The sequence below is a fragment of the Microtus pennsylvanicus genome, chromosome 14 (assembly GCF_037038515.1).
Source record: "Microtus pennsylvanicus isolate mMicPen1 chromosome 14, mMicPen1.hap1, whole genome shotgun sequence".
NCBI classification, from domain to species: domain Eukaryota; kingdom Metazoa; phylum Chordata; class Mammalia; order Rodentia; family Cricetidae; genus Microtus; species Microtus pennsylvanicus.
The window spans coordinates 30126912-30151069 of record NC_134592.1 but is presented as its reverse complement, the minus strand read 5'-3'; the positions used below and the strand labels follow the sequence as shown (position 1 = coordinate 30151069).

Here is a 24158-nt window from a genome sequence, read left to right as displayed (position 1 = left end):
CTGCTCATTGCAGTAGCTCCGAGAGGCAGGCAGGGCAAGTTTTAGGTGGGGGTGGGGTATGGGTTGATCTGACTCCAAGTCCAGAGCTTCTGTCACTCGTTTTTGAGATTCTCTCTTTGCTGGGTTCTGACCTGGTGATTTTGAGTCCTAAAGATTCAAGGCCAACGTTGAACTTCTGAAGGACCCTCTCCACAGAAAACATCCGTTTTCTTGGGAGAATGGAAGTGCCCTGCTAAGAGGCACCGGTGAGGATAAACTTCTCCACAGCCCCCTCTCCTAGAAGTACGCCTCCTCTCTGCCACCTATGGGTTCCCGCTGTGAAACTTTCTAGGAAGCAAGGGGCAGGATGAACATCTCCGCGTCCATTCCAGAGCCCCCCTGCCACTCTCAGTCCCAACTTCATGTGTGGCAGTCCATAAAAGACATTGCCCTCCTTACCTCTGTCCCTAGACCACCCGCACTGTCCTGTAGGTGAATGGGGAAGGCCCAACCCAAAGCAGGGTGGGCAGCTGCTTTCCGGTGAAACCCAGAAAGAGGTCCCCCGTCTTATTGCTTTATTTGGGTTTAAAAATCTAGTCGTGAGAAGGTGGAAACTCTTTCCCGCTGTTCCCCGCTCTCTGCCATGTTGACAGAAGAGGACTTGCTAATTCTGGCTGGGGATTTTCCCTGCCTGGCTGTTTTTCTCTTTTATCTCCATCAATTGAAGAGAGTTTGCTCTGTCTTTCAAACTGCCGGAAGATACTGGGGTTTTGTGTATTTTTTTTTCTTTCACCTAATTCTGTGGTCTTTTCCCAGATATGTATTTTCTAACTACCTTCTAACTTGTTGACGTTTCCGCCCATGTGACTTCCAGCTTGAATTACCAGAAACCACAAGAGAGAGCGTGTGCGCAAGCCCCAAAGTAAGCGAGATGTCCCTTTGGGGAGCAGTCCCTCTGCACCCCAGAGACAGGAGGACGCAGGGGTCTGTCGGAGGTGGCTGCCGGGCAAGCAGGGGAGGCACCTGTGGAAAGTGGAGGGCTGGTGACCCCCTAGCAGTCAGGAAGGGGAGCCAGCTAGTGAGCCGATCGCCCAGAGGCATCTGGGACGTTGTGGGAGAGCCCGGAAGATTACAGCCATGCCTCACAGCTCCGACAGCAGTGACTCCAGCTTCAGCCGCTCTCCTCCCCCTGGCAAGCAGGTACCCCCACATCCCCTCATTTCTGATTGTCTTGGGGTGGTAGAAAAGGGCCAGACTCCCCCATCCTGCCCGGGGGAGCTCTTGGGAGAAGGAAGTAGTTCTCTATAGCAGACGCTGGTTGTGGTATTTTTGCTATGCTGAGGTACAAGTGGCAGAGTCTTCGTCCCGCCACAAACCCTCTTTGCTCCGCTCCACTCCTGGCCGTAAGCCTCCTCTCTGCCACACTTAGGTTCCCACCGTGAAACTTTCGAGGAAGCAAGGGGCAGGGTGACTATCACAGAACTCAGAGGAAGGGGTCTACGGCTAGCAGAGGAATGTGTCCAGCAGGCTGCTGGCGCTGGCCGTCTCCACACAAATCCTAGACTTGTAGCTTTCCAGGAAGAACCAAGGGGCCAGACAGAATCGAGGGGAGGAAAGAGAAATACAATAAGCCGAAGCAACGTAGACAGGAAGGAAAGGATGGCTAGATGTACCTGTTGAGGGCTGCCTCTGTGACTAGCACAGCCAGTGCCGAGGGAGGCTGAAGTCACAGACTAGATCTCTGTCCCTGTGACTTCCAGATAGGAGAAAGAAGGCAATGGCCCTGGAGATTTGTTGGAGACCTGCGCTAGAAGCTAATATCAGTTCTGGGAAACTAGGGAGGGGGGGGAAGGATTCTGGCAGACTTAGAGTCTTGACTAACTACCAAGCCAAGATGTTTCAGCATGAGAGGTGCCTCAATGGGATGCCCTTCCCACCTCATAGTTTCTGGAGCTCTCTCTACCATGGTCTTGACGCCCCTAGATCTAGTAAGCTTTCCTCATCCAGCATAGACCCACGTATTAAACTTTTCTACATCTTAGTAACTTAAAAACCTTATTCTTTTCGTAGCACACATATCGGACCAGAGATATAGCTCAACAATAGAGTGTCTGCCTTACACATAGCCAGGGGCTTCCAAAATGCTGCAACTGAAGTAAAAGTTTACAATCCTTCCCTCCCCATCTGTCATAAACGATCTTCCGCTACCACATCTACCGTAAGCCCCTAACCAAAAAGCAATCCTGGTGAAGACCTCTAGTGGTAAACAGTCAGCCCCTTGCCCACAATGGCATCAGAGCGGCTCAGACTGCCTGGAAAATGGTACCATGCTCTTCTTGAGAAGGAAATTACTCACAGTTCCATGGTAACCTAGTCCCCTGCGGCATTGTGGGAAGAGTGTGTTCTTGCTCTCTCTAACCCAGTGTCCTCCTGCTAGAATGACCTGGAAGTTTTGGATAAAAAGGGAAGGGGATCAGAGCCTGGCCCCAGGATCTGTGACCCCTCTGTCAGGGTAGGAGTTGCTGAAGGGCTTCTCTTAGTGTTTTCACTAACCTGTAGTATCGGGGGCAAAGCTGAAGCTCACCTCCCCAGCCTTCTGTAGGACATACTTAGAGAGCACCGGAAGAGCGCTTTGTCTTCCAAAGGCCCTATCCGCAGCTTGCTAAAGCAGGCAACCTCCACCTCAATTCATAGACTTATTTGTATTATATTATATTGAAGCCTCATGTGTAGCGGGCATCGTGTTCAGGACTGGGAAGGTCTCAAGATGCCTGCACAACCAAGGGGATGAACGAAAGAGAGAGAGCGATCTGGGGTGGGGCCCTCTGCCTAAGGGTGCAGCACAAGAAACTTGCTGGTGGAAAGGGGATTCTTTTCTTTAGAATCAGCACCAGAATATACCCTACCCCTGGATGGCCATGAGCTCAGAGACCAGCGTGGAGAAGCCCAGCTTCATCCTGTGTAAATTAGAAATGACTGTGCCTGCTCAGAGAGCTGGGGGATCGTATCGCCCTATCTCTGAAATCGCTCGCACAGAAGTTGGCACCTAGTGGATTTCCACAACGTTTGCAGAAAAAACAAAACAAAACAGAAGAAGGGGCACACGTGCGCGCGCACACACACACATACACACACACACACCAGAGAGAGGGAATGTGAGGAGTAGAACAGCTCTGGAGAGGGCAGAGATGGTGGGACAGGTTTCATCGTCTTAACTATTTCCCAAAGCAGCTGTTCTGAAGCCTTAATCTCTCTCCACTTCTTTTGATCAAAAGAAGGCCATGGGAGACCTGAGGGTGGGTGGTGGGGAATGCCGAAGAAAATGTCTTCGGGTGCAGGTGTTTTATAAATAAGGTGATGGAGGGTACAGAAGGAACTGAGGGTCAGGAAGGAAGGGTAGAAGGAGGGAAGGGAGGAGCGAGCCAAATGCAACAGTAGCCTGTTTTGACTGGGAGAAAGGCACGGGCCTACCTAGTTCTTGCTCTCACTGCTTCCTAGGACTCATCCGATGATGTGAGAAAAGTTCAGAGGAGGGAGAAGAACCGCATCGCTGCCCAGAAGAGTCGGCAGAGGCAGACACAGAAAGCCGACACCCTGCACTTGGTGAGTACCAGACTTCTTACTGTGCTCTTGTGCCTTGGGCTCTGCATCCCACAGTAGTGAGGCTGTGAGACCCAGCCTTGATGGTTAGGCTGTGGTGGAGCTATGTTCATGGGCAGAGTAAGTGCAGGGCGAGACCTGCAGGGGTGAGGGGTGGGGGAAAAGGCTTCTTCTTCCCCGTATGTATTAAAACACTCAGTAGAAGAGAATAGGACCAGAGGCTGAATCTTCATGACCCAGGAGAGTGCCAGGGTAAGGGAGGCTAGCAGCCTCCTTGTTCAGAAAGGGACAGCAGAGAGAGCACCACCCTTCCAGAGCCACTGTGAGCAGAACCCTTATGCTCGGAGGAAGTTAGATGTTAACTTTGAGAAGTCCAATCTTTCAGGTCCGCACATCTCATCCCTCCAGAAGGCAGCTGGTCTGCCACCCAAATGCAAGGGGTCAATGGTGCTGCCCCTAATTTCTGCCCCTCCCCAACATCATGGAAGTTCCCTGTTGAGATTTCCACTGTATATCTGGGGACTGTGAAAGACACCAGTTCAGGGCACTTACCTGGGGCAATCACCGTCCTGGTTGAGTGGCCAATATTCTCAAACTTTTCTAGCAGGGAGGAAATGAGCTGCAGCCCCATCTGGGAGACCTACAGCCACAAGGAGAGACCCTGAGTCCTAGCTGGGGACAGTGCCCCCAACCTTTTTCCTCTTTATCATCTGCCCCATTCACTGTGTCTTGCTCAACCTTTCTTTTTCCTTCCTCCCTCCCTTCTTTCCTCCCTCCCTTCCCTCCCTCCCTCACTCCATTCATCCATCCATCCATCCATCCATCCATCCATCCATCCATCCTTTCCTTCTGTAGTTAACAGCTCCCCTTCCCCTGTAAACATTTTTGGTCACTTTTAAGAGTCATAGAGCAGTCCCTAAATATTGCATCTTGATATTCCCACTATAGTGTGCCAACAAGTGTACTCCTGGGAGTGTGGTGGGTGCACAGATGCCACAAGCGGCACACACACACACGCACACACACACACACACACACACACACTTGCACACACCAGGTGTGCAGGCCCTAAAACAAAGTGAGCAATCAGCATGCCAACACCTGGTGGGCAGGACTAGCTCTCCAGAGAGGTGGCTTAGTGTTTGGATCCAGAAAATTCCTCAGGTCAGCCATTCTTTCTTCACTGCATCCTCCTTCCCCCGCTTTCTCCTAAAATAGTCCCATACTGCTTATATTCTAGAAGCTTCCTTCAATGGTAAAAGTGTAATAAGCACCAAAACCAAATAAGCTGATAATGAAACAAATCTTTAGCATAGCAACGGACTGTGTTAACTGTATCGGGGAGAAGTAATACGGGGCTGGGGAAATGATTCAGTGGGTAAAGCATTTGTCATGCAAGCATGAGGATCAGAGCTCAGGTCCCCGGCACTGACATAAAAGCCAAATGGGCAGGAGGCAGAGGGTGACAGATGTCTGTGAATTTGAAGCCATCCTGGTCTACATAGTGAGCTCCAGGGTAGCCAAGACTATATAGAGAACCCCCGTCAATAAATAAATAAATAAGGAGCAGAAAGCCTAACAGGCATGGCAGTAATTCCAGTTCATGGGAGGTAGAGAGAGGGACTCTTGGAGCAAGTTGGCTAGTCAGACTAGTCAAAATAGCTAGACTAACCCAAAACAGCAAGCTTTGGGTTCGGCAAGAGGCCCTGACTCAATCCAGATGTTGGGAAGAGATTGGAGAAGATACTGACATCTACTTTGGACCTCACGTATGCACGTGCATCCATACACATGTATGCCCACATACAAGCAGACACATATACATGCCACAGACACACGCACCCAAAAAAGAACAAGTAATGCGTAGTTTTAGAAGACAAAAAGTGGAGCTCTTCTTCAGCTTTAAGGAAACTGAGAACGGGATGTCCTAACCCCTCTGCCTACGCTCATGTTTTGTTTGATAGATACTTAACATAGCCTCCAGTATATGCCAACATTTTCAGCTGACAGATACATGTCAATCTGACAAAAATAAAAAAAGAATATAATTAGTCAGTGCAGACTGAGTCCAACGATCTGGGTGCTGTCCCCTCCCTGTTACTCATCCACTTCCAGTGATTGCCTTTGGGTTTACAACCTCACAGCAGTCTCACTAGCTGGCCTTAATTAATACCCCTTAAGGCAACAAAGCCACACTTATGATGTGGTAAGATCCTCTTTGTTTGGGCGAGTGGACAATGTCATGGGTGGGGAAGCACCTCCAAGCTTTCTAAGTCTGCAATATTAAAAGAAGAAGCAAGTTGAGCTCAGCCTCTCTGTGCAGGGAGGGCCAGGCTTGGATAGCCACTCTGCCGTTTGCTGTCTGTGTGACTGAGCCCTGGCACATTCTTCATGGGCCTTCGGGTCGGGGCCCTTATCTCTAGAATGGGGAAGGGCTGGGAGTGCCAGTGGAGGGAGAGCAGATGAAAAGCTCAGTATGGTGGCTGGTGTGTAGTAAATCCTCAAACGATTCCGCGCAACCAGAGTTAGAGTGACAGCATAAGAAGCGTGAAAACAGAGATTGAGCAGGCATATATGTACATACATATACTTTTAAGTCTTTTATACATGTATTTTTCCTGTATGTATATATGTATGTATTGGGTGTGTGTTGTGTGTATATTGTATGTGTATTGTGTGTGTGTGTGTGTGTGTGTGTGTGTGTACGTTTTCTCCACAGAATCTCAGTGCTGAGAGACTTCTTAAAGGCTGTAAAGCTCAGACACCTTTGATGCCTGAGAATCTTCCGCAGTCCTCACTCCCCCTACAGGAGGTCCCCCAGTGCACACCTGGTCGCCTCTAGTGGCAGAGTGCTGCCTCCCTCCAGACACAGGAGCTGAAGAGTCTTCCTGTCTCTAGCTGCAGGCAGCTTCCCTGTAAATTCAGCTCTCAGGGGAGGTCTTTGAGCTGGCACACAGTCTGTTTGGGAAGACAAGAAGTAGAAGCAAACATTTAGAGACTGGTTCTGGTTACAACTGCATTTGAGTAATCTCTGGCCATGAGTTCATCATGGCCACGCTCACGTCACAGCCTCAATCCTTACAGCATCCATGTTTCCTTGTATCTAAACTCGTTCCCCACCCCTTTCTTTGGAACACTGTAGTGTGCCTGCACGTTCCACTCAGTGAACAGACCTCAGAGGCTACACCTTGAGCCTGTGGCCTGCAGTCACTATAACCTAACGCTCCATTCCCTGGCTTCGGGTGGAAGCTTTTGACTGCAACACACAGTTGCCAACAGGCGGAGAGTTTGGCTGGGTTTGAACTCTGCATGTCCTCCTGCTGACTGTCACCCCTCTCAGTCACCCTCTTTAATACGTGTGTGCTTCAGAGTGAAAAGCTCCCGCTTGCTCCAGTGAGTTCAGTTTCAAGTCTCCGTTTGCCCTTGACTCCTTTCCATGCTTTCTCTACGCGTAAGGTTCTGGAACCATCTTCTGGCCGCAGGGTTCATCCACCGAGAATTTGAAAATCGGAGTTTATGGGTTACTGGGAATATATCAAGTAAGGGATAGGGTCCTAGCCTCATATATGCTGGACTGCCAGTGTCTTCTTAATGTCGCGTGTTGGCACTAATATCTTTCTTAAAGCTCCCAGTAGCCTAGCCTCTCCTGTCAGACTCTGAGATGCTTGCCATTTAGCATTTTGAATATCTGTTCTGTCATCCAGCAAGGTGCCCTGATTGCTTTTCAGGTGACAAAGGTGGGGAGGAGCCTCCTGTGGCAAACATGTGACAATGTCCTCAGCATTGACTCAGTCCACACAAAACGTAATTGTGATTTTGTTCACAGTTTCATAATTATGAAATGTATGTGATGGTTTCTAAGACACAGATATAAACACAAAACAATTAGTGTGACATTTCTACCCAGTCAGAGAAGTTGAATTATTTAATAGATAATGTTGGGACACCTGACTGGTCACTTGAAGAAACAAAAGGCAGGAGCCCTCCTTCCTTATACAACAAATCAATTAAGTATTTTTTAAGGACACTAAAGACACCTTAGGGGAAAATACGACATTTAAAAATATATCTTGGCATGAAAAAAATTTCAAATAAAATAGAAAGTCATAAAAGAAAATACTGATATACAAATATGACTTATACTTACACCAAAAAAATTTTTTTAATGGCCGGGTATGGTAGCACATGCCTTTAATCCTAGCTTGGGAGGCAGAGGCCAGTGGGTCTCTGTGAGTTCAAGACCAGCTTCATCTACATAGTGAGATCCCATCTCGAAAAAGGGAAGACATTTTTAAAAGTCTACATAGCTCAAAATACTATATGCAAAACCAAAAGCAAATGGAAAACTGGGAGGAAATAAGCTATGAAGCTTGCGAGGCAAAGAGGCACATTAACTGCGCATGTGAAAGTTCTAAGCCAGGGAAGTGACTGATCTCAAAGGAAAACCAGCAGTGACTGCCGAGTAACAGAAAGGGAGAAATACAACGTGCCTAACTATGTGAAGATGGGGTGGGCTCCTCAGGACAATGCCAATAGGGTGAGTGTGAGACTTCCTTGCCAGGCTGAGGGGTGAAAAATGACCCTGGCACAGGAAATGGCCGAGGCAGAGGGGAGAGCGAGCATCATATTCCCTTAGCAAGACCGATAACTGTAACCCATCAGACTAGATCAGGCCCACTCAGATGACAGGCGCCCCTTCCCTGTCTCCAGCGGTTTGCCAGGACGCTGTTGATGATGTAATTCTCTGCTGGGTTTTCTTTTTTTCTCTTGGTTTTGTGTTGGTGGTACTGAGGACGGAACCCAGGGACTTGTGCATGGCTGGGCAGATGCTCTACCGCTGATCTGTAATGACTGGAAACTAGTTAAATATCCATCAGTGAAAGGGTCATTGAGGGGATGGAGAGGTGGCTCAGCAGTTAAAAGCACTTGAACTATTTTTCCAGAGGACCAGGGTTCAATTCCCAGCACCCACATGGTAGCTCACAACTGTCTGTAGCTCCGGTTCCAGGGGATCTGACACCTTCACACGAAGGCATATTTAAATAAATTATTTAAAAAGGGGGGATTGAATAAGTGATAGTCCATTCTGAGTGGACTGACTATTCCAGAACTGTTAAAATGAGCTGCATTTGAATGTAGAAGACTATCATGTCCTTTTCTAAAATAGTTTCAAAGGTGTTTAAAACCGTGTGTGTGTGTGTGTGTGTGTGTGTGTGTGTGCGCGCGCGCGCGCGCGCGCGCAAGAGAGAGAGAGAAAGAGAGAGAGAGAGAGAGAGAGAGAGAGAGAGAGAGAGAGTGTGCAAGTACATACGTTCAAGTGCTCACAAAAGACAGAAGGAGGTGTTGACCCTGTGGAACTATGAGCCATAGGAACTGGAAACCAAGCTCAGGTCTTCTTCAAGAGCAGTGGACAACCTTAACCACTGAGCCCTCTGCCCAGCTCCTCTTTAAATAATTCTAAATGAAGTATTTATTGTTTGTTTGCTTGTTTATTATGGGGGGAAGGTGCATGCATGCCACCATGCATGTGTGGCAGTCATCAGACATCCCACGGGAGTCAGTTTTATCCCTCCGCTGTGTAGGTCCCAGGGATAAAACTGGAGTCATAAGCCTTGGGAGCAAGCACCTTTACCCACTGAGCCTTCTTACCAGCCCCAAGTTCCCAGACTCTTAAGTAGGAAAAGTGTAAATACAGTATCTAGTTTGCTTCAAACTACATTTTTAATCTGTTTGAGCATAAGTAACTATATAAGCAAGTTTCAAATGGATCACCCGAACTTATTGATGTTATCTATTTCCAAAAAGTCACACTGAAGTTGTAAGACCGGAGTGTTGACTGACGTTTCTGTCCCACCAGGTCCTACAGCTGTTTAGTCCCAAAGAAACACACAGAGGTCTACATTAATCCCTGGCCTAGTAGCTCAGGCTTCTTATTAATTAATTCTTACATCTTACATTAACCCATCATTCTTGTCTGTGTGAGCCACGTGGCTTGGTACCTTTTTCGGTGGTGAGGCAGTCACATCTTGCGTCCTCTACGTCTGGGTGATGACTGCAGACTGAGCTTTCCTCTTCCCAGAATTCTCCTGTTCTCATTGCCCCACCTCTACTTCCTGCCTGGTCACCCCCGCCTCTACTTCCTGCCTGGTCACCCCGGCCTCTACTTCCTGCCTGGCTACTGACCAATCAACAATTTATTAAAATATAGTTGATAGGGTACAGACCATTGTCCCACAGCACAGGAGGGGTATCATTTGCATTCTTAATCTTTTTTATCCCAGTTCTTTTGAGAGGCAACTATCATTGAGATTTGAGTGACCCCGAGGTCCACGGTATGAGATGAAATGCCATAAGTAAAGTACATAAGGTGCGGCAAGTCATTTTCCTGAGGCAGGCCAATCTGCTGCCAGTGGACGCTCTCTGGCACCTTCCAGCTTAGGTAACTTTGCGTCAATGTCCAGCGTGAGTGAAAACAGAACCAAGATCACTTTAGAAGCATTGTTCATGAGAAGGCTCAAAGTAGAGGAGGTGGGGGTTGGCCAGCAGCGTCATCCCAGAGAGTGTTGTTGTCCCGTGAGATCTGGTCTCCAGGGTGAACTGAAGCAAGGTAGCTTGAGTGCCCACACCACATCTGGAAACTGGAAACCAGTGCTCCCTTCAAAGGTAGTGAACCAGGGAATGGCTGCTGTGGGCGCCTGAAGGAATCTCGCCACAGCTCAGGACAGAGACATCTGTGACAGGGAATTCATGTAAACTGAGTTAATGCCATGAAACATGAGCACAAGTTAGAGGGAAACTAAATGGTGGAGAAATTCCCAAAGACGGTGAGTTCTCGGTCTGCTGAGGTGGCTCCGCAGGGCCCTCTATCGTTTCTGTAGTTCTTTGTCTCGGAGAGACCATGCCCTACGGTTTATTAGCATAAAGAATTCAAAGCTCTAAAATAATAAAACACGAAGGAATGTTCTGGCTAGTTCCCTTGAAAAGTTCGATATAAAGCCAGTGAATCATCTCTGGAAAACAGACGCCTCCGTGCTGTCTCTATCACTCTGAATTTCTTCTTAAAAATGTAATTGAACACCTGGCCATGGTCAGGGTCTGTGTGTTTGGGGTCCTACCAGCAGTGTAGGGCTCATGATGCAAATAATAATAATAAGTCCTTTGCATTAAGTAATTTGCCCAAGGTTACACAGCTTGACCTTCAGAGCCATCCTTCCTAACCACTGAACATAATGTCTATTTGTATCTTCCTTGGGTTATTAGCTGAGTTTATTCTTCACTGTTTGTTAGTGCCTTCGAAAATTCTTGTTTTTTTTTTTTCAGCTCATCTTTAGGCTTCATCAAGATAAAGATCTCTCTCTCTCTTGTGTGTGTGTATGTGTGTACAGGAGCATGCACACACACACATGAACACACACACATATGTATATATACATGTGATACGTGTATCCATTTTTAGAAGGTTGCATTTCATCAATATTGTACACTAGAATGACCCTTGGAGACAGTACTTGTACTTAGAAAGGTGTAAGGCAAAGAGGACAGATAGGATGCTTGCAGCATGGTGTCCGTGGACAGCAAACACTATGGATGCCGTAACATTAGGCAGAAGGTTAGCAGCGGGGTATTGAGCAGACTGTGACCCATTTCTACAACAGATGTCTCTGAGACTGAACTGAGTTAAGCAAGCAAGGCATGAGGAGTGTGCAGGGCACCATCTGCTAATGTAAAGCCTGAGGGTTGGGGGTTAGAAGCAGAGTCTCCAAAATACACATAGTGGTTACTCGTGGGTGACTGGGCTTGGGCAATTGCCTTACTCCTGGTACTCTTCGCAGTTTTACTATGACAAGTCTGTGCTGTGTAAGCAATCAGAAAAAGCTCCAGTCTTCTGCAAATCAGCTATTTTAGTTGAGGAAGAGCATGTCAAGGCAATTTACCACCCCAATGACTTATCCAAGGATGATGGGCTGGTGTGTTAGGGTTGGGAGGTACCCACACTTGAAGAATGCCTGTCTAAACTGGATTGTGGGTACCAGGTCACAAGCCGACAGCTACTCCGTTCAAGTGTCTTCAGGAGGCCATCCTCAGTGCGGTCCCTGCTTCCCCCAGCGATGGACTGGTCCACAGGATGAAAGGAATAAAAGTCCTTTTAGTTGGTCTTCACACAAAGGGTCTCACCACGGTCCACGTAATGGCTTGTAGAGGAAATGCCAAGAACTGTGGCGATACTTGGAGCAAAATATTTAAAAAGGAAACTTGGGGGGATTTTAGGCCAACCTATTATGTTACCAGTGAGGAAATCAATGTGTTTTCTTGGGGACACCCAAGTTTTTGCCTCCCTAGCTGCCTGCATCTGTGTTGTACCACTCTGAGCTTCGTTTTTGAGTTTTTGTTGGTTTTGTTGTTTGTTTGTTTGTTTTTGCTGTTCCCATCTGTCATTTCACAAAGGGATAGCCATGAAGTAGACTGATAGCCAGGATGCTTACACAGCAAGATTCTCATTAGTTCTAGAACATTCAACAACAGCAAGAGACCCTAAAAAGCGTTGAGGTGGGGAAGGCCTGGGGTTTAAATGCATATTTAGAAGATTTAAAGGCAAGAACCCACAAAGATAATGATAGCTTTGAAGAAAATATTAGTATGAAATTAAATTCACTAAGATTTAATGTGCATACCCAGAAAGTACGGACCCTTTTGAAAGAAAAACATCAAGACACCAATCCATAAGTGGGCAGAGACTGTGCACAGAAAGCTTACACACATTTTTCCTAGCCAAATGAAAATAACCTAATTTTCTGTTCTGATGATGAAAACAGCACGCATTGAGGCAGGGTTTCTCACCCTCAGGGTGGTTGACATTTTGTGTCTCGCAGTTTTTTCTCTTCCCCCAGTACTGGGGATTGAGTCTAGGACCTACACATGCTGGCCAAACACTCGCCACTGAACTATACCCCTAATTTTTTTCCCCTCTACATTTAAATTTTTGAGACAAGATATCACGGAGCTACCCAGGTTGGTCTTTTTTTTTTTTTTTTTGGTTTTTTGAGACAGGGTTTCTCTGTGGCTTTGGAGCCTGTCCTGGAATTAGCTCTATAGACCAGGCTGGTCTCGAACTTACAGAGATCCGCCTGCCTCTGCCTCCTGAGTGCTGGGATTAAAGGCGTATGCCACCATCACCCGGCTCCCAGGTTGGTCTTAAACTCATTTTAGAGCTTAGGTAGACCTTGAACTTTCAATATTCTTGCCTCATCTTCCCAAGCAGCTAGGATTGCAGGCCCATACCCCCAGGTCCGCTAATAATTCTGACAATATTGTATGGTTGTCCTCTGTGCTGTAGAATGTAAAACTCTACCCAGCAGATGACACTGCACCTGTCTTCCTCCAGTTATGACATCCAGAACTTGCCAGATGTCCCCTGACCAGAACAATTACCCCCATTTAACCGACACAGACATATACAGTTCTTTTTTTTTCTTAAGATTTTTTTTTCTTCATTAGAAATTGGTAACTTGTACTGGTAAGATGATATTAAGAAACCTTCACAAAACTAATTGACAAGATCATTTATTATAGAAAGCCTAACACTTAGTGTTTCCCTTGGGCCAGCACTGAGTGCCATGGGGTCCAGCAGTGTAAGATCCCAGGAACTGCCATCATCTTGGGGCAGGCACTTACTGTTGGCTATAGGGATGATCCTTTTTTAACAATCCCTACTGAAAACTGGGGGGGTTGATGATGCCCTTTGCCCCACTAATCCCTGTGAAATTTATCCCCGGAGAGAAGAGTGCAAAGGCAGAGCCCGGTGTGCATCAGGGCATCGTTTCTAGTGTTCTTTACAGCAGGGACATTTTACAGCCACTGCGATGTCCCGCACCAGGCGGCTACTTCAGGTAAATTGCTGAGCATGCATCTGATGAAGGAGCCATGCAACGATGGTAGTTGTGGCAGGGTAGCCAGGACAAAGCTGCGACAAAACACAAAGGACCAACTGTTCTTGCACCAAGGTCGAGATTTTACAGAATCAAGTAGGCACATTTGTTTAAAAAGACAAGATGCTAATTAATAGTAGTAATGAAAGCAGGTGTTAGGGCCAGTTGTGGCGAGTCTTTAATCCCAGCACTCAGGAGGCAGAGGCAGGCAGATCTATGAGTTCGAGGCCAGCCTGATCTACAGAGTGAGTTCCAGGACAACCGGGGCTACTCAGAGAAACCCTGTCTCAAAACAAAGCAAAACAAAAACAAGTGTTAGGGACTAGGATGGTGAATGTTTTATATTTTAAAAGCTCCTTAAAGCCAGACCTGGTGGTGCACGCCTTTAATCCCAGCACACAGGAGGCAGAGGCAGGCGGATCTGCCTGATTTAAAGGCCAGTCTAGTCTCTATAGTCTCTATAGTGAGGACCCGGCCAGCAGAGGTACGTAGTGAGACTCTATCTCCAATTAATTAATTAATATCTTGAATCTAGGTATACTGTATGTTTTTATTTTTATTGCTTTATTTTTTATTTATAAGGAAAGTGGTCAAAGTTGGGAGAACTCTGAAGGAAACTGAGGGAGCGGTGTTGTCAGGCTTGTGTAGGAGACCTTGCAGTTGATCCTCCAAGCTAGAGCACTTTGGGAAGTGAAAAAGGACACAGTAAACATCACACCTGAGCAACAGGTGGACTTCGACCATCCCAGAAGTGTGGGGGAACTGAGGACAGTGACCTGGACAACTTACAAACACAAAGGAAATGATAAGGTTCAAAGCCAAGTAGAGGGCCAAAATTCTTAGGACCAGGAGGCAACTTCCAGCACCCAGAAGGACTCAGCTGGCTCAGGAACATGTCCCCCTGTTTGTCAATCAGCAGGGAGCTCCAGCAGACGGTAAAGGTAGACCCGTGTCTCGGCACCCACCAGCAGAAATGTTCCATCCACTTGGCGAGGATTGGCCAGTTCCCTGCATGTGTGCTTCTCTTAGGCACTGAGATTATAGCAGGGAAGCCCGAGTCCTTGGCTTCACGGGCCTTCCATTCAACTGTAGGTCAGGAAACCAGACAAATAGAGGCTCTCATTAGCTACACCCTGTGAAAAACGCTTTGAAGAAAATGCAATACCAAGATATTGAAAGTGAATTAGGGGCAGGGCTAGGGCAGTAATGGGGGCGTCGGGGCCTTTCCCAAGGCCCTGACTCTGGAGATAAAGTGCAAACCCAAGGAGGAGGCTGGGAAGATCTGGGGACAGGAAACCAGCGGCAGAGACTTGGGGCCTCAGAAAAGGACAGTGAGTCACAGAATTGGAGGGACAGGGACAAATCAGATGTGCAGGGAGGACCCAGGCTGGGAAGGTGGAGCGTAGAAAGATCATTCTAATCCAGGCTGGGGAGTGCTCTCAACTTAAACCTTTTTAAAAATAAAGTATCTTTTATTAATTCTTGGATCATTTCCTACGTTTAGACAGCGCCGACCGATCAACCTACTCCAACTCTCTCCTTTTAATCTCCCCAACACATTCCCTTCCCTTTCTCTTTTTTTTTTTAAAAAACTGTTTTAATCCACTGAGTCCAACTAAAGTTGCCCATCAGACTGTCCACTGATCCTGTCAGGTCCAGACAGCTGCAGGGAGCTTGTAAGTTGAATGGCCACACCACACCCAGCAGACAGCGTTTCACTGTGCTCCCCCGCCCCCATCCTCCAGTTCTTACGTTCTTTCTGCCCCCTCTTCTGTGGAGTTCTCTGAGCCTTGGTGGAAGGGCTGGGAGTTGATATTGATACTCTGGGGCTGAGTACTCAGTAGTCCCTTATTCTCGGCACTCTGTCCCGTGACAATAATCACTGACCACAGCAGAAGGCGCTTCTCTCTGGCCAAGCTTGCTGGCAGCACCAGTCTGTGGCTATCAACATAAAGATTAAGAAGGCAGATAGACAGCAATCTATCAGAACAACAGTGTCAGGTTCCCCAACTAGGGCCTAGACCTCCCAAGTTAAGGGCCTTTCAGTCGGGAATATGAACTCTTATCACAAATGGGAAACACACAAATCCACTCTGTGTTTTCTCCTCTTGAGAACTATGTCTTTCTGTTGGGGTGTTCATGAGAACTATAAGTTTGCCGTTCACCACAAGGGCCATGCACTGCATCTGCCTGAGTTGCCTTGGCTTGGTCAAGCCCATGTGAGGAAAATTACATTCAAAGCCGAGGTAGTGGCAGAGTGGTATAACTTGGCTATTCTCCCTCTCTATGTGGCCGGGCCTTTTGAAAAAGCAACCTTAGATTCTTTGGCGACTGTCCCGAGGTACAAAGCAGAAGCTGTTAAAGCTGGAAGGCTGGGTAAAGCATCACCTGGATGTCACATGCCTGCTACCTCCACAGGCATTTGCCTCATCCCGAGCTGGCAAACAGCAATACAAATTTGTTGAGCATTTACGATGTTCTGTCCTTGTCCCATCACTGTGGACTAACCATGAAGATGAGGTAGCTTCCCTCTGCCCTGGGGGAAGCTCACCAACCCAAGGAGAAATAGTGTGACCAAGGTTTAGCTAATGAGAGTCCCACGAATTCCCACCTCCTGCCGCTCCCTGTTAGAACCAGGGGTACTGGGGCCAGAGAGATGCTCAAGGGGGAAACTGCCTGCAGCACAGCCTGGCAACCCGAGTTTGATCTCTGGAAGTCATAAAACTGACTCCAGAAAGATGACTTCTGACCTCCACAGACCTGCCCACGGCTCATGCATGCCTGTTCTCAAGCACACAGTAATGATCACAATTAATAAATTTAATTTAACCCTTTAAGAGCTCTTCTGAACATCGTTTTCATCAACTGTATATTATGTTAAAATTCCATGTTTTAGAAAAATTATTTTAGAAATTTTCATCCAACTCTAAGATTCTTTGTTTTATGTTACTCATAAAAATATATATTTAATGTAGCCAGGTGGGGGGGGGCGTACATGGGAGGCATAGGCAGGCAGATCACTGAGTTCAAGACCAGCCTGGTCTACAGTGTGAGCTCCAGGATAGCCAGAGCTACACAGAGAAACCCTGCCTTGAAAAACAAACAAAAATCTAAAAACAGAAAAAAAATACATTTAATGAAATAAAACATGAAATAAATTGAATAATTATCAGCTATGCTATTATGCTGGTGTTAAAAACCCACAGTGAACATGATTCTCCATTTGGCTAAGTACTGGGCATGTCAGGGAAGTCTTTTTAAAATCTTGATATCTTGATGCCCGTGCTGATGCAGAACAATGAAACTGGGGCCTCTGAGGGACACAGGGTGGGGCCCAGACTGTAGAGTCTGTCAATCACGCAGCTTGAGAAGTGCTCTGGAAAGAATGAAGCAGGACATGCTGAAAGTGGCCTCAGGACAGGGGACGGCAGCAGCGATGCAGGGAGACTTTCTCCAGCCCCAACACTGGAGATGAAGTGTGACTCAAAGCAGAAGCTGGGCGGATCTGGGGGAAAGGGACCAATGGCAGAGACTCTGTGCTAAAAGCAACCTGGGGCATCAGAAATGGATGAAGGGCCACGGGCAGAAGTAAATTAGATAAATGGAAGCCGCGGGGGCACGCAGCAGACTGTGTGGAGTCAGCCTAGACAGCCAAGTGTGTCCTCCGTCCAGCTCCTCGTGCCGCTTAAAGCCTCTGTGCTCTGTTTTTCTAGATTGGGATTCTTAGGAGTCCAGTCAGCTACACGTAATAGATAGGCCATCAAGGGGAGGCAGTGGCTAGCCATGGTTTCTTTTTCTTACATAACAAGAAGCTCAGAATGGAAAGAGTAGATCTGAGACAGAAAAACAAAACCCTCCAGACTGTGCCACAGCCTCAACACGGCTGCTGATCCTCCAGGCATCTCTTCGTGTTGAAGGAGGGTGGGTTTGTCCTTGCCCAGCTGTTCTACCATGTAAGATGAAAGAGAATCTCCTGCCCCTCTCCTTCTATCTACATATCACCAGTCATAATTCTGTCATATACGCACACACACACGCACAGAGATGACACACAGACGCACTCACGCTCGCACGTACACACACGCACACTCTTGCACAAACTCGAGCACACTCTGCTCCAGAGGCAAGGAAGCTGGGTGTTTGTTTCTCAAGGTGAAAGCAGTGGGGTGTTTGGAGGGGATGCTGAGTGAGCCAAGCTCCAGTGTCTTTCAAACTAGGAGGAAAAATGAGGCCCAGGCAACAACCTTCCAATCCCTTGAGTAGACAGGGCCCTGAGGGCATGGTTGGTTGGTTGGTATGGCTGACCAGCTACTCATGACTGGGAGCTGAAGAGAGATCCAGAGCTCAGTATGTGGTGACTCCTCCCCTCAGGTGAGAGGCAATAGAGGCCTGGCCCTCGCTCTCCTGGGGAGCAGCAGCCCACCTCTCAGTTGGAAACATTCTTCAGGAGTTGTGGACTCCACCTGTCACGTGTTCTTGATGTGTGGCACATGTTGGCACCTGCTCCAATGCATGTGAGTTGCAAGCTCATCATGCCAATGATAGTATGTGCGTTCCTCTGAGCAGGAGAGGCGCCGGGGTTATGTGCAACCTCTGGAAAAGGCTCTTTGTAAATGCAAGAAGGTGGGGCTGGAGTGACGGCTCAGTGTTAAGAGCAGAGGGTCTGGGTTCCATGTTCAGCACCACATACAATGTGGGTCACAACCACCTCTAACTCCTGATAAACTTTTATGACCTCCATAGGCACCAGGTACATCATGGCGTAACAACATACATGGAGGCAAACATGCACGTAAAATACATTTTTTTTTCAATAAGGAAAATGCAGGAAGGCCAAAGCACCCCCTAAGAGCCGGCGAGAGCAGAGCAGAGCTCTATGGAATATGTCTGGGGAGTCCCTGCTGAGCTCAGGCCAGACCCCAGCCAGGAGGTGCCAGCTGCTCCCAATCTTCCTTCAGCTCAGCAGCCTGGGGCTGAGGGACCAGCCTGGGGATTCCCCACAGCTGAGGCGCTCTGAGTGACCTCCTCTTCAGGCCCTCCAACAGGGGATTTCCCACAATGTTCCCATGCCTCAGGAAGCCTCCTCCTTAACCACCCCCAGCTCTTCATAGAAGTGGCATCAGGTGACCCCACAGGTGAGGGAGGGTGAGGGGTGAACATTAGCATTTGGAGCAGCGTGGGGGCAGGGTGATTGGGATGGTGGCCTTGGCAAGTGACCCCAGCAGGGGTAATTCAGGCTCCTCAGGTTGTAGCAGGCTCCCAAGGGGGCTAAGGAGGCAAAGGGCAGGTACAAGCTGTGTGACCTCCAGTGTGTTGCTTAACTTCTCTGTGCCTCAGTTTCCCCCTTTTGTAAAAGGGAGATGTTACATGCTGTACAAATGGTGTTACAAAGATTAAATGTGTTGATAACTATAAAATTCTTAAAAGAGCAGGTCAAGGGCACACGCCTGTAAGCCTGGTAATCAGGGGACAGAGACAAACAGATCTCTGTGAGTTTAGCCATCTTGGTCTACACAGACAGTTCCAGGCTAGCTAGGAAGACTCTCTCCCCCACACACACTTAAATCTTGATACCTGAGACACATACACGCACGTGCGCGCGCGCGCACACACACACACACACACACACGCACACACATGCACAAAGATGGAAGGGGGGTGGTTACAGGCTCTAGTCTACTAATACATTTAGGGAGCCAATTGGGAATCTGAAATATTGGAGAATTCAAGGGTAAACTAGATACAGCCCGTTTCTGTGACCATCCGCATTAGCAGCCCAACAGAAGTCTTGTGGAACCTGTAACAGTAAAACACCCAAGCCTGCCCCAGATCTAGCCACCAGCATTGCTAGTGCTCCCCCGAGCACCCCGTATCTGGCTAAGCTTGGGGGTCATCCTGTCTTCAAGTGAAGCAACTGTATTCAATATTCAATAAGGAAAGCCAATCCCCCAAGGGCCAACCACCTGCTGTCGTGGAACCAGGCCCTGGCTCACGTTGGAGGATGGTCTGGCCTCAGTGGAGGGCCTTTCCAGGGTGGCAGGATGGAAGTGGGCAATTCTGTGGCTTCAGGGGTGGGGCTGGCTCAGCATGTGGTATTATGTGGTGCTGTGTGGGGTCATAGACTGTGTGTGTAATGATCGCCAAAACTGCTATTCCTTGGGAGGACACAGGAAGCGTGGGGGTGTGGGGGGAACTGAGGTCTTCTTGCTCCTGGGAGCCCCTAGCCCAGCAGTCAGGTCCTCAATGCAGGGGAGGCAGAAAGGAGTCCAACTGGAGGCAGATCTCCTTCCTGGCCGTGGGTCCACCATCAGAGGCTTCTACGCTTCTGAGAAGACGCATTAATGAGGGGTGGGCTTGGGGGGGGGGGGGCTCTGTAGCGATCCCTCCTCACAGCTGCTTCCCCCAGCCTGTGGGCATTTTAGGAAACTGGGCGGTATGGTTTTGCTCTGGGGACTCAGTTGGCCTCCTGGTAGGATGGTCATACCGACAGCGCAGACATTGTGAGAACCCTGATGTGCCAAACCACGTTCTGAAAAGTGAAAAGCTTCAGGGAGGAGGGAGGCAGGCTAGTTCTCCCCACTTGGCCAGAGGCCGGCCGGCCGGGTAGAGGAAATTTCCTTCAGGCCCCCCTTCACTCTTCTCCCTCCCAAGTTCTGGTCCCTGCCCACACTGGGAAGTCAGGGGGTATGGTTGTTGTCCTTGTGGATAAACAGCGGCCCCCAACTGTCCCTTTAGCTATGTAAGTCTCTTCCGCGGGCCCCTGCTGTCCCCAGTAGAGTAGAGGGATGGGGCCCAGAGCAGCCACTTCCTCCTGCAAGGGAAGTCAAAGCCAAAGCCTTTCTCTAGGGAGTGGCCGGTGTGGGCAAGGCCCAGAGCTTACAGACATTTCTTTTGCAAGAAATAGTCTGGTTTTGCGAGATAAAGGCAAACTTTGCGCCCCCGTTAGAGGCAGCAGGCAGTGGTTATTCTGGCCTGCCCCACCTTGGGCTTTGGAATCTGCAGGTCTAGAGGCAATCACTTCCCGAAAGCTGGGCCTGCCTCTAGGCGGGGAAAAGATCAGAACCCGCCCACCCAGTTCGTCCCTCTGCCGCGGGGTTTGCCCGGGCTCTTCAGAGCACTGAACTTACAGTAAATGCTGTCACCAATGGAAACTCTCAGAGGGGGCGGGGAAAAGGCCAGGACTCCGGGGGCCCCAATTCCCGTCTTAGCGTACCCCCCCACCAGGTTCATTTCGCCCACCTTTCAGTAAAGGGGTAGTGCGTGCCTTCCTGGTAAAGGGCTTGCCGACCTCCCTCTGGAATGTGCCAGAAAACACGAATCGGTGAAGTGCCCAGCTGGTCACAGTCTGCAGGAGCAGCAGCCAGGGACTGGCCACCATCCAGCTTCTGGCTTCTGGCTTCCCTCATCCCACTCTGGAGATGGGGTTTCCTTTGCACCCCACTAAGGGCCTTGGGTAACTCAGAAAGCTTTCTGAATGCTGAGGTTGAACAGGTTCACACTGACCTTCCAAAGAAATAGAAGCCAACTTGATGGGAAAGGTCAGGGTCCTGTGGTCCTCCACCACTTAAAAAGGAGATGCAGTCTGCACTGGTTTTACATGACCGGCCGTGTAAGTGATGAATCCCATCTCTCATCAGCCTTCATCTCACTCCTGATGGATCATTTAGGGCAAATTTTAAATGTCAAGTTGTCTTATATCTGTTAACCACTATACTTTTGAGTCAACACTCTCATGCCAACAATTGATGTTATCAGCCAGTCAGTCAACAAACATTTAAGTTCATTTGGTGCTTAAGCAGCCATTTAATACATGTTGAATAAATGAAAGCGTATTTTATAATTATTTGTATCATATTTAACCAGTATTTTATTAACCATAATTTTCAAGCTTGCCTGAGAATAACCTAAGACACCTGTTAAAAGCTCAGATTTCCAGAGCTGGGGTGATGGCTTAGTTGATAAAGCACTACCGTGAGGACCTGAGTTCAGTTCTCTATAACCACGTAGAAAGTGGGGTGAGGGAGTGTGTGCCTGGAACCTCTGCCGTGGTGAGGCTAGAGGTCCATCTGTGCAAGTTTGTGGGCCAGCTGGAAGTTCAGGTCAATGAGAGACCCTGTCTCAAACTGTGAAAGGAAGATACAAGGTGTGTGTGTGTGTGTGTGTGTGTGTGTGTGTGTGTGTGTGTGTGTGTGTCTTTCTAACCTCTACACATACACCTCACATGTATGCACCTGAACCCATACATGTGTGCTCACAACACACACATGGAAAAGAGAAATTTCTCCTCAAATTCCAGCTCTGCAAAAGTAAGAGCTGCTAGCGCCAGGTGACTTCTGAACTGAGCTGAGATTCCTTTGCCCCTCCAGTGCCATTGCCTTTCTGGGGAGTTGAGGAGAGCCCAGGATTTAGCAGGTATCTGTTCACTCAGGGAATCACATGGTCTGGGGAAGCTATTGCTTCTCGGCAATTGCTATGTACCAGCGTGTCATGGCAGCTGGTAAATGATGCCGCCCCGTACCAACAGGGAAAGATGCATCTGGACACAATGCTCGTTGCTTCTATACTTACATGGAGAGCGCAGGACTTACTTGAGGTTTCCTGTCTATGGTTTTAGTTAATCCACTGTCAATTGTGGTCTGAGGATGCTAAATGGAAAGTTCCAGAAATCAACAATTCAGAAGTCTTCAGTAACTCCGATTATAGTATATTGTCATAAATGTTCCATTTCATGGTTATTTGCTGATAATCTCTTCCTATGTTTATAAACTTCATCACAGGTGTACACTTAGAGAGAAACACAGAGTGTCTGTTGGGTACTGTCCAAGGTTGGGGCTGGTTTGGAACAGGATTGCGAAACTCAACAATTGTGGGCAGGTGGGAGCAGAATAGAATGCCAAGTTCATTATAGAGCCTCGATATTCAGAAAGGCTCACTCTAAACATTCTAGAACCTGAGGGAAGCGGCAGTGCTTGAGATGTGTGAACACAGGTGGTGGTGGGGGGTGCGGAAGGAGGTTCACAAACTGATTTCCACTCTCTCAGGATCTGGCCCAATTGCTTGCCACTCTCAGTCCATGGTTTAACCCCACCAAACTTGTATGTTATGTTTGGTCCCTAGTGGAGCAACAGTGTTGGGAGTGTGTGGTGCCAGCGAGGGATGGTTATAGTAGGTATATTATTTTAGGTATATTAACACCCTAAGATTTCTTTTCTATTGTTTTTCTTCCTTCCTTCTCTCTAACCTCCCGCCCTCTTTCCCTCCCTCCTTCCTTCCCTCCCTCCCTCCCTCCTTTTTCAGTACCCTGCGATTGAACCTAAGGCTCCACTGCCTTTCGCGCACTTGGCGGGTTTCCCAGTCCTTTAGACTCGTTCGTTCATCTAGAGACACGGTGACAGGTTCTCACTATATTTCCTTCTAGCCTGGGCTGGCCTCCGACTCCCAATCCTCCTGCCTCCACATGCTGAGTGCTAGGATGACAGTCTGTGCCTCCATACCAGCTTGTCTCTCTCGCTTCTGAGGGATGGGGTAGGGTACCACAAGAGGATTGTTATAAAGAGACTCAAACCCCTCCTCTCTCTTACACACAAGCATTTCTCCACTCCCCACTTTCCCATACCTTTCCCACCATGCACAGCCCTCAGTCACCTTATCTTTGAACCACCAGAACTCCGAGCTAAACAAATCACCCAACCTCCAATGTTTTGTTATAAAATAGGGAAGAGCCAGATTGGACGATGAAATTGCTATTTTTATTAGTCAAAACAGACAGCTCTCTGCAGTTGCATATGGGTCAACCTGATGTGTATGCACACAACAAACATCTGTGTCCACGTGCACATATCCTCGTGGGCATATAATCTCTCATTAATGTGCTGACACTCACCATCCTGCCGGTTGTCCCTTCGCAGGAGAGTGAAGACCTGGAGAAACAGAACGCAGCTCTGCGCAAAGAGATCAAACAACTCACGGAGGAGCTGAAGTACTTCTCGTCTGTGCTGAGCAGCCACGAGCCCCTGTGCTCTGTGCTGGCCAGTGGCACCCCGTCACCTCCCGAGGTGGTGTACAGCGCCCATGCCTTCCACCAGCCTCACATCAGTTCACCGCGCTTCCAGCCCTGAACGTCCAGACAGGATGAGGACAGAGCCCCAGTTGACGCTACTCCGGCAGGCCTTGGGAGGGGCATGTAAACCGAAGCCTGGTTACCCTCATACCCCATCTGGACACCCAGCGGCAGAGGCCTGGACAAGTATTGAACACAAGAACTGTAGTGGCCAGAGGGACTCTCAGCAGAGTATAGCCAATGCACTGGACCCCGCATGAGTGGAGACACAGAGACACAGCACCAAGTGTCATGAATGATGCCCAAGACCCACAGCACAGAAGGAGGGCAGGGAGTTGATAGTTTTCTAAATAAATATTTTCTAAGAAACCATCCCTGGAGAGTAGCTTCCCTCGTTTCCTCCATTAGCGTTCTATAAACAACTTCCTTTTGGTTTGGGACTGGTGTTTCTCCTTGGCTTCAGGGAGTTCCTCCAGGCTCTAGGGATTATGTTTGTCTCTCTTTTCCATGTTTGGCTCACCTGTTTGGGAAGCTGGTCTCTTTTCGAATCACCTTCCACCTCCAGACATCTCCCTCACCCTCCTCCCCAGACC

General features: G+C 48.4%; 1 protein-coding gene across 1 annotated transcript; it reads left to right on the top strand.

Annotated features, from left to right (window-relative positions):
- The first annotated feature begins 870 nt into the window (after nt 1-870).
- On the top strand, nt 871-23929 carry Batf (basic leucine zipper ATF-like transcription factor). The gene is made up of 3 exons (XM_075947689.1): nt 871-1179; nt 3478-3582; nt 23414-23929. The coding sequence occupies exons 1-3, from the start codon at nt 1117-1119 to the stop codon at nt 23621-23623; spliced, it is 378 nt and encodes a 125-aa protein (XP_075803804.1). The 5' UTR covers nt 871-1116; the 3' UTR covers nt 23624-23929.
- Nucleotides 23930-24158: the final 229 nt, after the last annotated feature.